Source organism: Hypanus sabinus, chromosome 16, assembly GCF_030144855.1.
Source record: "Hypanus sabinus isolate sHypSab1 chromosome 16, sHypSab1.hap1, whole genome shotgun sequence".
Classification (NCBI taxonomy): domain Eukaryota; kingdom Metazoa; phylum Chordata; class Chondrichthyes; order Myliobatiformes; family Dasyatidae; genus Hypanus; species Hypanus sabinus.
In genome coordinates, this window is record NC_082721.1 from 33,064,250 (window position 1) to 33,077,929 (window position 13,680).

At 37.0% G+C, this 13,680-nt stretch overlaps 2 protein-coding genes across 2 annotated transcripts in view; one reads left to right on the forward strand and one right to left on the reverse strand.

Annotated features, from left to right (window-relative positions):
• The window catches only part of LOC132406200 (uncharacterized), a 28,988-nt gene extending 23,708 nt beyond the window's left edge, over positions 1 to 5,280 (forward strand). The window contains exons 8-9 of the mRNA XM_059991521.1: positions 1,728 to 1,903; positions 4,218 to 5,280. Coding sequence (XP_059847504.1) covers positions 1,728 to 1,903; positions 4,218 to 4,367 — 326 coding nt within the window. The 3' untranslated portion in view covers positions 4,368 to 5,280. The remainder of the gene's footprint in view (positions 1 to 1,727; positions 1,904 to 4,217) is intronic.
• An 808-nt stretch (positions 5,281 to 6,088) lies between these two features.
• med16 (mediator complex subunit 16) overlaps positions 6,089 to 13,680 on the reverse strand; it is a 28,636-nt gene continuing 21,044 nt past the window's right edge. The window contains exons 11-14 of the mRNA XM_059991520.1: positions 13,112 to 13,304; positions 8,415 to 8,631; positions 7,634 to 7,717; positions 6,089 to 6,385 (exon numbers count right to left, since the gene is read on the reverse strand). Coding sequence (XP_059847503.1) covers positions 6,259 to 6,385; positions 7,634 to 7,717; positions 8,415 to 8,631; positions 13,112 to 13,304 — 621 coding nt within the window. The 3' untranslated portion in view covers positions 6,089 to 6,258. The remainder of the gene's footprint in view (positions 6,386 to 7,633; positions 7,718 to 8,414; positions 8,632 to 13,111; positions 13,305 to 13,680) is intronic.

The window sequence follows — 13,680 nt, forward strand, 5'->3', positions numbered from 1 at the left end:
TCTTAACTGACTTTTTAAAAATGACAAAGCCAATTGTAATTGATTGTTTAAAAATGATGTTATATGGTATAATAACTTATGTTCTAATGGAGAGCGAGAAACAGAAGCAATGAGCTTCAAGGCAGCTTATCAAGCAGGTCTCTATGTGCCAGATGCTGAATCATCAGGATTTCAAACAATGCATTTATTTGTTTTTCTTTAACTGTATTACTGTTACATTGTCAATGAGTTCTAATTTCAGAATCAGATTCAATATTACAGACAAGTCATGGAATTTGTTGGTATGCAGCAACAGTACATTGCAACACATAACTGTAAATTACAATAAATATATATAAAAATAAATAGTGCAAAAAAGAGAGAGATGTTGAGGTAGTGTTCATGGGTTCATTGCCCATTCAGAAATCTGAGGGGAAGAAGTTACATAGAACATTACAGCACAGTACAGGCCCTTTGGCCCACAATGTTTTGCCAACCCTTAAACCCCGCCTTCCATATAACCCTCCACCTTAAATTCCTCCATATACCTGTCTAGTAGTGTCTTAAAACTTCACTAGTGTATCTGCCTCCACCACCGACTCAGGCAGTGCATTTCACGCACCAACCACTCTCTGAGTGAAAAACCTTCCTCTAATATCCCCCTTGAACTTCCCTCCCCTTACCTTAAAGCCATGTCCTCTTGTATTGAGCAGTGGTGCCCTGGGGAGGAGGTGCTGGCTGTCCACTCTATCTAAAAACGTTGTTCCTGAAACATTGAGTGTGCATCTTCAGGCTCTGATACCTCCTCCCTCATGGTAGACATAAGAAAAGAGGCATAATTTTTTTTGAAGGTGTCCTGGATGTTGAGGAGGCTAGTGCCCATGATGGTTAACTTTTTTAAAAAAAAATTCCTGCTTTAATAGATTTCAGCATTTTTAATGAAAAATATGAAACTAACCAGGTTATGTTGTCTTCCCACCCAATCGCCAAATATGTATTATGACATAACTCCAATATATCATTGTATTTCCTGTTATTTCCCCCCCTCAGTCTATTTTCTATCTTATAGTCATGCTTTGCTAATTTCCAAAATGTTTGTAGTATTCTGGCTTGCCATGACTCATTTACTTTTTGATCTGTTTCTCCTCTTGACTTGACAGGTACAAAAGTAGAGTTGTTTTAAGTCTAAAATAGGAAAAAGGAAGAAATTGCAGTCCTTACGAAGATCTTCTACCTGAAATGTTAAGTTTCTCTTTTCATTGATGCAGACCAACTTGAGTGTATCTAACATTAAGATGCTAAGGTGCACATTTCCTATTCACCAATGACCTCTTTTACTATATTAAAAAAAACCCACCCAAATTGATTCTGTATCTCCCAATGTTAGGATCCTTTTTCTGCACAGATACCCTAAACTCCTTTTTTTCTTTTGCCTCTCCTGTGGAGTATCAAATCAGCACTGGTCACTGTGCAACCATATCTCTGTAATAGTGATCAGATAACTTCCATTCATTTCTATTAAGACATCAATTAATCTATCTTCTAATATACTACAGGTTTGCAAATACAATATATTTCTAGTTGTGTCTAAAATAAAATGACAATAAGTCTTTAATTTGAAATGTTGACTCTTTTCTCTTCCCACAGATGTGGATTAACCTGGGTATTTCCAGCTTTTTCTGCTTGTTTTAATTGTTTGCATTAGTACATGAAGAATATACTATTGTTAAAGTTCATTTGACTTTCAGGCAAGGACATTCAGAACTTACCTGCATTGGCACATTCTGTGATTGAGCATTGCAATGAAGAGATCTGCAATGAGATGTACACAAACATTGTTCTAGCTGGTGGTAACACTATGTTTAGAAACATGGGAGAGCGAATTCAACAGGAGATGACAGACCTTGTAAAATCAGAAAAAAAGGTATCTTTCCCCAATCTAAACATACAATGTTTGGTGCCTTAATGTGTTTGGTTCCTGAACCATCTCATACATGGTTTATATTATTCTTCTTGTAAGGGCTGAGAATTAGTTACTGCAATCTATTTAATAACATCAAAACTTTTTTATCTGTTGAAGTTACTTACAGTGCCTATAAAAAGTATTGACCCCCACCCCCCCCCTGGAAATGTTCATGTTTTATCATTTTAGAAAATTGAATCACAGTTGATTTAATTTGACTTTTTTCCCTTTCATGTCAAAATGAAAATAGATCTCTACAAAGTGATCTAAATTCATTACAATTATAAAACACAAAATAATTGCATAAGTATTCACCCCTTTAGTATGACACACCATATCATCACTGGTGCAGCCAACTGGTTTTAGAAGTCACATAATCAGTTAAATGGAGATTTAACTAGTGTGCAGTCAAGGTGGTTCAATTTATGGTAGTAAAAATACACCTGTAACTGGTAGTCCGTCTGCTGGTGAGTCAGTATCCTGGCAAAAACTAAACCATGAAGACAAAAGAACGCTCCAAGTAACTCCACAAAAAGGTTATTGAAAAGTACAAGTCAGGAGATGGATACAAGAAAATTTCCAAGTCAGTGAATATCCCTGGGAGTACAGTCAAGTCAATCATTAAGAAATGGAAAGAATATGGCACAGCTGTAAATCTGCCTAGAGCAGGCCAGTTTTGTAAAGAAGAATGGGGAAAAATTGCAGTGTTCAGATGTGCAAAGCTGATAGAGACCTAGTCACACATACTCAAGGCTGTAATTGCTACCAAAGGTGCATCTACTAAATTCTGACTTGAAGGGGATGAATACTTAGGCAATCAATTATTTTGTGTTTTACATTTGTAATTAATTTAGATCACTTTGTGGAGATGTTTTCACTTTGACACAAAAAAGAATCTTCTTCAGTTGATCGGTGTCAAAAAAGCCAAATTAAATTCATTTGTGATTCAATGTTGTAAAACAATATATCATGAAAACTTCCAAAGGGGAAGGGGGGGGGGTTTAATACTTTTTATAGGCACTGTATATTATGCAAATTCATATAGTTAAGTAGACTGTCCACATAGATGAAACAAACCTGTTCCCTTTTTCAAATCAGCCCAAACCACCAACTTACTACTGTGGAGCAAACATTGGTACAAATATCATCTCATAAAATTAAATCTTACATTCTCTTAACCTTACCTGTCTTTTAATTTCTTAACCCTCTATAGATGTAACAAATTGGTTGTTATTTAAAAATACTGAGCTGGGAATCACAAACACTAGGAAGTCTGCAGATGCTGAAAATCCAAAGCAACTTGCACAGAAAGCTGGAGGAATTCAGGTTAAGCAGCATCTATGGAAAACAGTTGATGTTTTGGGTTGAGACCCTTCATCAGGCCTGAGAAGGAAGGGGGAAAAGATAGCAGAATCCTTCCCTCACCTCTTTTTTTTCTGGCATCTTCCCCCTTCTTTCAGTCCTGAAGGGTCTCAGCCCAAAACGTCGACTGTTTGCTCTTTTCCATAAATGCTGCCTGACCTGCTGAGTTCATTATGCATTCCGTGTGTGATACCAAGTTGGATCATCTAAACTTTAGATCTCAATTTAGACAATATTTGTTAGCTTGAGAAAAATCTATTCATTTTTCTTAAGAACCAGGAACATTCTATATTCTTCAGACAGTCTTATCTTCAGGAATGTTACTCCCCCTATTAAAATAATTGAAAGAAGGGGGGCTTACTTTAAACAGATGTTTGAGAGTACACTTAGATATGACTGGCCTCCTTTCGCATTATAAAATGGTAGTAACAGTAGCTCAACTTATTTCATTGCCATAGCCGTAAAGGAATCACCTTGTTCCATCTTACTTTTGAACATCTGTTTATAGATATTGCTCATCCTATCTCTAACAACAAATACTGTTAGAGGTAACAATAAATGACAAACAGCAATTAATCCAGAAGTAACTACTTTTCCTAGCAATTTGTTCTAGAAAGAAAATCAGAATAAATGCAGTCTAAATTTAGGAAACCAAAGGGAAGTTGTGTCACCCATTCATCACTTCGTCTATTCTGGTGATTTCAAACATGCTTAAGGGTGTTCTAATTGCTTCTCATTTAAAAAAAATCATATTCAGTGATTGAAGACTTGTACTTACACTGGTATTTTATCTGCCCAGCATAGTATTTTTTACTTCAATTCACAATTCAGTTTGCAATATTCCTTGTTAATTTTATTGTAATTTAAAGATTAATTTTTATTTCTCTTCCCTCTCCCCCCCCCCCCCACTTAGGTGAAGGTTCTTGCACCTTCCAACAGGAACTATCTTTCATGGAAAGGTGCATCCATTTTGGCAGGTCTTTCTACTTTCCACCAGATGTGTATAACTCAGCAAGATTTTGAAGAGTATGGAGTCACTGCTTTGTACAGAAAGTTAGTGTAACATCATGAGGATTAAAAACCCCTGAAATCCAAAAATACCAGTGCTATAATCTATCAAGCAATGGCAAGATACAAGTGGCCAATATTTGTTGTAAGCCAGTCATTACTGAAAACTTGTTACTAGTCCCAGCAGTGCAACACATTTCAGATCTTTAGAGTGGTTATCAGCAAAAGGCACTGGAACTATTCAATACCTCACTGACTATCAGCTAGTTCTGAGTCATCATCATGTTTATCATTAAAACACTCTACTTCTCAATCACCAGTGCTGAAACGTATCCAGGCAAATGCTGAATTCTTCAACCCATTCTACCTCCAACTTTATACAAAGTCGCTTATTTTATTTGTAGGCTTTTTAAAAGTATATTCACAAGACCCATGGGATGAACAACATTCAAAATTAACACACCAGAGAGAAATACCCTTTTTCTCTTCAGTTGGAGAGAGATCTTAGGGAGAAGACGGCAAAAGGTTTAACAGTTAATAACTGTTCTTTATGTTGTTTTTTGACTTGTAATTGTAAAGATCTTGGCTCTCAGGATTTAAACATGTCTGACTCAATTCAAACAGCCTGTAGAATTCTGCATGTGAATTGAAAACACTGTAATTAAGTGTAACTGTTTTGGTGGTGGGGGGATACTTATCTGCATAACTGCACTGGAAATGGGCTTTTAAAGTATTTTTAAAAAGTGTGCAGTACTTAAAGGCAATAGATTTAGACGATAACACATAGAAGAATTCGGTCCTTTGGCCCATCCAGTCTGCTCTATTATTCAATCATGGCTGATTTATTATCCCCTTCAACCCCACTGTCCTGCCTTCTCCCCATTATCTTTGACTCCTTTACTTGAGGGAATTTTGTGTTTTCTGCATGTATGAATGGGTCTTGCAGATAATACAGAAGCTTAACCTGAGCTAATGGCAATCGGCAGAGAATGGTACAGTCTGGAACAAATAACTTCAGGTTTTCATGATTTATACAATTATTCAAAGTAACTGACTAAATCAAATTGCCCGATTACTTTTCCAGTAGTATAAATTGAGCAGATCTGAGATATACACACACACGTATGGCTTCAATAACCAAGACCTTTACTCTTTTCTGCTAATGTACAGACAGCATTAGCATTCACTGAAAGCCCTTACAGAATTCCTGAATACACCTCTAGCCTGCAACTAGAAAGTGAAGTCCAATCTTTGAGTGAAAGATCAGCATCAGGGTTATTTCACTGGAGGCTTGTTAGTGAAAAGGAAAACCAGCATGTTTAAATAAAACAGCAGCAGCTGTAACAATCATTAATACAGCAGAGTTTAACATGGTCGAGGGACTTCTGAAGGAGATGAAGGAGAAAAACAGATTAAATTTCGTACTGCTCAAAATATATTAGGTTATGAAATTCACAAAGCCATTCTCAAATACTTGTGTTAAATGTGAAGTGTTAAATCTTTGCTCTTGACAATCCTACAAATCGCACCAATTCAGAACTTTTTAGTTCCCAAGTGTAAACTTGCTAAAGTCTAACTGCAGCTTTGAACAAGAAATTAAACTGATGAAATGCTATCTGGAGAAAGATGGCTAGGAGAGTGACATTGTAAAGGCTGCACATCAATAATGGACAACTTGGGCAAGGGAAGAAAAGCTCGCTGGCACCCATCAAAAGCTTTGCAGTCAATTACCTCAGGAGAAGACCAAAGCAAAAATTAAAACAATAATTCAAGCCATCAATCAAAAAATTCTCAATTTTACTCAAAACTCTATTTAAAAAATGTAGGAAACATTTAATTATGAGAAGTACAAACAATATACAAATATCTTTTGAACATCAATAAATTTCAAATGAAATTTTTCAAGGGTGTATTTCTTTATTAAATTACAAAGTAACTGATGTTATTCAGGTTGGACTAATGGGGAATTTACGCCACAGCCCCCCGCACAGACAGTTCTTTATCCACCGCTGCTCCCACTGCTTAACTGCAGTCGACTTGTTTGGTGATTTCAGCATGGTGTTGCATCCACATCTGTTTAAAAGATGGAAGTTTTAATTATTGCATAATTTAACAAGAGTTACCAAAATCCATAAAGAATGGGAATAATGAAGAGGTACTCTGACAGCTTTCATTCACATTAGGGTTTCAGTTGCAACCAGTACTGTATTTAATATATTACATGATGAAAGGTGGCATTGTAACCTGTGTAGATGGAAGGAAAACAATGCAAAGATATTAACAGAATGAGGAGGAACTGTGACAAATATTGCTGTAAGTTTGTCAAGAATATGTTCATCTACTTTGGATACTGAATTGCTAAAAGCAAACTCCAAAGCTCCATACACGTACATTAGGTGGATGTGGACTGGCATAAAAAATTATGACCAAACTAAAAAACCTCATACCACATGCAAATACAATGAATGGGAAATGATGCAACAGAAAATTGTATCAAAAACACCTCATTCAATATACTGTAGTATATAATCCAAACCTTAAAAGGCAATATTGGCCTTGCAGTGAACACAAAAAAAAAGATTAGCAAGTTGAAGTTACATAAAGACATGAGACTAGATACTAGAAACTTGGTCAATGACTATCCATTTGGCGCCACTGATGCTTCCTGACCTGCTGAGTTCCTCCAGCATTTTGTGTATTACTGGAGAAATTACATAACCTTGCAGCATTTCTTTGGAATTTAAATAATGAGATAATGTATTTGAAGATTTTAAAATACCCAAGTTTATGTAAATAGATTACTGTCTATACTTGGTATCAATAACACACACTACTCTTGTTCTGATGTTGTACAGAAAGGAATACCAACAAGAGTGAACTCATTTAACTATACTGGCATTGTAACCTGGCAGCTATGTAGTAGCTAGATTAACATTTAAAATGTATATGTACATGACAAAAATAGCTTTTTAAATAAAGTTCAAATTTTAGAAACTTAAGCAACTCAATCCACTCACAGAAGGTTACACTGATCCTGCTTTCATTTAGAGTGATTTAAATATACCGGACAAGTTATAGTGCATATTTACAAGCAAGTACTAGTTTCATACTTGTGCAGAAGACCGAACTATTGTTTAGCCAGGTTGACACACCCTAATCCCAATATTTTATCAGAACATATACCTGATCCTGTTGGGATCAGGTGCATTAACCAGGGACTAGTGCACATATTTAATACCACATTGATAATTGGCCATTTGCCTCTGATTAAGTTAAAGTCTTCCACGAATAATGAAGTTATTGTCCTTATTTATTGCTTACCTAGTACAGGATTTGGTTTCTTCTGTTGGGCATACTCCTAAATTAAGTCGTCTCAAATTGTCCATCTTTTGATACCCCGGTGACCTGAACATTATATAAATTGACAGTACTGTAATTGAATTAAAGCTTAGTGTGGCATTGATAGTAAAATACAACTTACTCTATCAGTACTTACACATCACAATTAAATAGGATGGAAATATATTACACCCCATTGGCCAGGCTGACAGGAAAATAATTCTGATTAGATTAGCAAACAGTACAAGGTTTACCAAAGATGACTGAACTTCTGCCATGATATGTTTGTCAGAATCCTAGGTACAGGAACATTCAGTTATTAATACTGACTGCAGCACTTACCTTGTAGTGGACCCTCACATCCACCTCTTCCCATCAACTCCACAACATTATGAACGAGCTTTTGTAGACAGGCAAAATTGAGAGACAGAATGTCACATTGTACAACAGAGTAATGGAAATCATTCCAAATGACATGATTCCTTCCAGACTTTAATGAACTAAAGTGGAATTAAGAGCAATGCTTACATTGCAAAGATCTGCATTAATATCAATGCTACCTGTAGCCACTGCTTTCCCAGACAATCGGAAATTGCTATAACAGTAAGAAAATAACTTAAAAGCCAATTTATAATCAAAGTCATTATTGAACTAACATTTTAATGAGATAATAATTAGTAGTGATTATTTAATATGAAAGCTTCCAAAACCCAGATTCAGAAGGGGCTACGATTCTCTTAGCAAGCCAAGACATTCCAAATACCTTGCAAAGATATCAAGCTGAGAGGTTGCAAAGTGGCTCGGTATGCTGACTGGCTTTCCAAACTGCAGCTTTAATGGCTGTTTACTCTGTAACTTGCCAATAATTCCATCATTCACTGGCAGCCAGTCTATGCTGGGAACAAGGAGCTGGCTGGGAAGCAGACAACATTCGTCAATCAGATTGTCATCAGGTTCAGTCATATGGTTCTCATCTCTACCTGGAAAAATGTTGGACAAGAAATGTTAAAATTTACAAAGGTGGCAGCTACTTATGAACATACTAAGCCCACTGGGGTTTCTATGCATTCAAAACATCCAAAAGTAGAACATGGAACCGTACCGCACAGTATAGGCCCTTCAGCCCCAAATGTTGAGTCTATCCTTAAACTTACTGCAGGACCAATCTAACCCTTCTCTCCCACATAGCACTCCATTTTTTTTCATTCATGTGCCTAGGAGTATCTCAAATATCCTTAATGTATCTGCCTCTACCATCACACCTGGCAGCACATTCCACACACCTATAATTCTGTGGGGAAAGAAAAACTACCATTGATTGGCCACCTATACTTTTCTTCAGACACCTTAAAGACATGCATTAGTCATTTCTGCTCTGGGAAAATGTCTCTGGCTGCCCCCTCTATGCATCTTTTCATCTTGTACATGTCTATCAAGACATTCTCATCATTTTTCCCTCCTAGCTTGTTCAACCTATTCTCATTAGACATGCCTCTAATCCAGGCAGCATCATGATAAATGTCCTTTGCACCGTCTCTAAACTTCTATATCCTTCCTATAATGAGGTGACAAGAACTCAAAACAATATTCCAAGTGTGATCTAATCAAAGTTTTATACAGCAGCAACATGACCTTATGGCTCTTGAACTCAATCTCCTGACTAATGAAGGTCAAAACACCGTATGCGGCATAACTGAGGAATCTATAGACATGAAGCTCAAGATCCCTCTGTTCCACCACAATGTTAAGAATCCTACTATTTCCCCTGTTTACTGCCTTAGAGCTTGATCTTCCCAAGTGTCTCACCTCACACTTTTCTGGATTGAACTATATTTGCCACTTCTCCATTCAACTCTGTACCCTATCTATATCCTGTTGTAACCTTTGACAACCTTATACACTTTAACACCACCAACCTTAATGTCATCTGCAAACTTAGTAACAACGCCTTCCACTTCCTCATCCAAATCATTTTTAAAAATCCTAAAGAGCAGAGCTCCCAGAACACATCACTACAGAACAATGACTTTCAGACAGAATATGCTCCATCTAATACTACCCTCTATCTTCTGTGGGCAAGCTACTTCTGAATCCACACAGCCGTTTCCCTGGATCCCATGCCTCCTGACATTCTGAATGAGTTTACCACAATGAACCTTCTCAAATGCCATACTAAAATCCGTATACACATCTACTGCTCTACCTCCATCAATGTTCTGCCATTTCCTCAAAGAATTCAACCAACTTATATTGTGAACTTGGCATTAGAAATTTATAATCCAAGCGAAGAACTATGGAAGAGAAAGAAATACATTTTATTTTGCTTGTGACTATCACTGCAGATCCTATCAGCTGTATCATAGCAGGGCAGGCTACACTCTGATATTAGTCACGGTAGCTCCATAAAACATTTGTAAAAGGGCATTAGTCAATGGTGAATTCCAACTGAAAAGGTTCTTCGATAATCTACAATAAGTAAATGGAGCTCCAAGTTATGTATGGTTTTGGGATTCAAGTATGTAGTCTTGGAATTTAACATAAGTGGCCAGAAAAAGAAGCATTTTCTTTTGACTAGTGTAAATGCAAAGCCGGGTCATTAACAAATTGTTGTCAAAAACCTGGGTCACTGATTAACATGTTTGACCACATACACCCAGCTGAGAATGTGACAGTCCCAGATAGTGACTCTCCACCAATTTTTAAAAGGACAAATGAGGAATGGACAATCCTAGTTGATAGCAACATACCCCATAAATAAAATCACAAAAAGTTAATTAACTGCTTCATATCATTCCAGCACATCATTGCATTACATTTCCTACTCTATCCCATTATGTGTCTTATCACTCTCCGGCATCCATCAGTTACTGCTCTGTAAACGTTTCTCATGTTCACATCAATTTAGTTTATGCTGTGGCTCTGTATTCATTAGCTGCATTCATACAGCTCAGAGTCAGATCACATATCACTTTTACAACACATCAATTTTGGGAGAACTCAAAATGATAGCCAGTAGACACTGCTCCAAATTATTCCAAACAGCTTTAAATTTGCTGTTCTGTAATAACCAAACTTAAGAACCTTTCAAGAATTAGTCATTCAGCATACTAGAAATATGCTACAAGAAATACTCAGAAGGTAAAACTATTGCAAGACTTCAGACATCAGTACTCTCCCATTCTGAAGTGATCAGATCACATTTCCGTGCTGAGTTACAGTCTTAATGAATTCCAGAGGGCTGTGAAAATTAATACCTGCCTGATAAACTGAGTATCCTGTTAGACTATGCAAGCATTCTCATATTTTAACAAGGGAGAATGCATTTAGTTTTATTTATTTAGCAATAACATTTCTTAACAGTAATATTTGGTGGAAAAATATGCTAAATACATACTGCAGCTGAACGTAACTGGAACAAAATGTCACTATTCTTATACTTAAATTCTCTTCCAAAATATCATCTGCTTTCATAAATGTTTGAACCTACTTGTTAATGTTCAGTGATTTATGAACAGAACCACTCAGGTCCTTCTAAACACCAATAACATTCAAATAATATTCTGCCTTTCAAATTTCTTGCAAGTGGATATCATATTTTTCAATGCTTATTCATTTGCAAACTTAGCACACTTACTAGACTATCTATACTCTTTGGAATCCCCTCATGTGCCACACTGCCTCTTAGCTTTGTACTTCCATACAATATGAAACATCACTAGGTCCATCAAATCCACGCCAACTCTTAAGCCATTCCATTGTTTCTCTCCCCCCCCCCCCCCCTATTTATTACCTAGTTTTAGCACATATGCACATGAACATCCCAATTCTCCCACACCCATCTCCTCATGGGGCAATTTACAGCAGCCAATCACCTAAGCAAACATGTATTTGGGATGATGGAAGAAAGTGGAGCACCCAGGGAAATCACCGTGGTTACAGGATATATTAACTCCGCATGGACAGCACCACAAACAGAATTAAACTTGGCTGCTGGAATTGTGAGACGACTGTACTCGCTGCAGCACTGATGTGCTGCCCATCTTCAATCATAGATGTGCTACACTTGCCAACTGATTAAAGTCTGCAAACAGCTGGGATGCCCATACTGATTCCTGAAGCATCCCATCAGCAGCAGCTTCCAAACCAAAAAAAAAAATCATCCCATTATTCCGACTGTTTTCTATCAATTAGTCAGCTCTCAATCCATACCAGAACACTGAGTATTCTAATTTTGTTTAATAATCTCTTGTATGGCACCATATGCAAGGTCTTCTGTAAGCACATCAACTATTGCTCTTGCCTATACTGCTATCTACAGCCTCAAAATTTTAACATATTTGTCAAGTATCAGTCCCCTTTCACAAATTCACATTGACTTTGCTCAACACTTTATTTCCAATCTGTGGATACTATTCTAGAACAGAATTTTGGAAGATGACAGCCACAATTACCACAGCCACCTTAAAAAATTGCTGTTCATCAAGTTGATAGGCTTTCAGTCATATTCATTTCATCTAGTTTTTTTTTAAAAAACAAATTCTAATTTCTTGATCATTTAGCTTATACTCAATCCTGTTCTATTTCTGGAAGTTCTTCAATGCCTTCGAAGAAGAAGACAGAATTTAAGTATTTGGTTAATTTTCGTTATTTCCTCATTCCTCATTATAAACCTCCTGTCTCAGTCTGTTAAAGACTCCTATTAATCTTGGCGTTATTTCCCTTTTGATAAATCATCTATGTTTCTTTTTGGTCTACTCTTGTATTTTATTTTCTCTTATTACAGTGATGGTCACATCTCTTGATTTCTTTAACATCCAAAAATCTATTGCTCTGTCTTGAATATTGAACCTCCAGAGTCTGCTTTAATTTATTACTATGTATGTGAAGAAATTTCTTCAGACCCGTCTTTAACAGTTGATTATTTTTTTAAACTGTGACCTTTGATTCTATACAGGTGTCCCCGCTTTACAAATCCTCACTATATGCCACTTCACTTTACAAAGGACCTAACATTAGTAACCTGTTTTCGCACTACAAAGAGGATTTTCGCTTTTGTGAAAAATTTTCCCATACAAATTAATGGTTCTTCGCTTTATGCCATTTCAGCTTAAGAAAGGTTTCATAGGAACGCTCTACCTTTGTAAAGGGGGGGGGGGGGAAAACACACCTGTACACTAAACTGGGGCGGGGAGGGAAATCAGCTCTGCATCTACCTTTCCCTATAACAATTTTATAATTCTCACTGAGATCACTAGCATAATAGGGATTGTCACTGTTTAGATTTCTCTGATCCAAGGGGTTTTAGGTTGCACACTCATTGAATATTAAAGCCTAGGAGACAGAGAGCCAAGAGGCATGGGAACTAGGTAGGAATCTGAAGACCTCACAATCATGTGCTTAGTGCCAAATGATGCCCATTTTTACTCTCATACCCACATCACTTCATTATGTTGAACTTACAGCAGAGCCAGAGCTTGGTGAGAAGTCGAAAGAGCAGGGACATACTATCCTGCGTGTCTGATGTAGCAGTGTATATCGGCAAACAGCCAGGTTTAAGCAGACCCCAAATTCGGATCACTACCATGAGTTCTCTCAGCATGCCGAGTGAGGTACCATCTCTAAGGAAACTAAATCCTGGTCGAACAGGAGAACTCTGTAAAGAAGGATTGACCATCAGCAAGACACAAATTCACTGAGTGGTGTTAAAAAGAGAGAGCACAATGGGAAGACAATTTGTTCAAAATACATTCTGTCAGCACTTTTTGATATTGTAAATATTTATGTTGCCTTGATGACCCAAATATTCACTCTTCCAACTGGATTGCTTTGGGTTCCTTTTCACATTTGTGAAGTGCAATGTCTTAGATTATTACAAGCTACCTAATGATGTACATGAGGGGATAAGAGTATTACAGGCAGAAGGATGGTGAGGAGGACAAAAGTTTGTAGTTGCTGCCAACTTACAAGATTCTACTGACAGACCTTCCACTCATTTCAACATTTGAACAAACCTTCCATAGGGCTTTTCT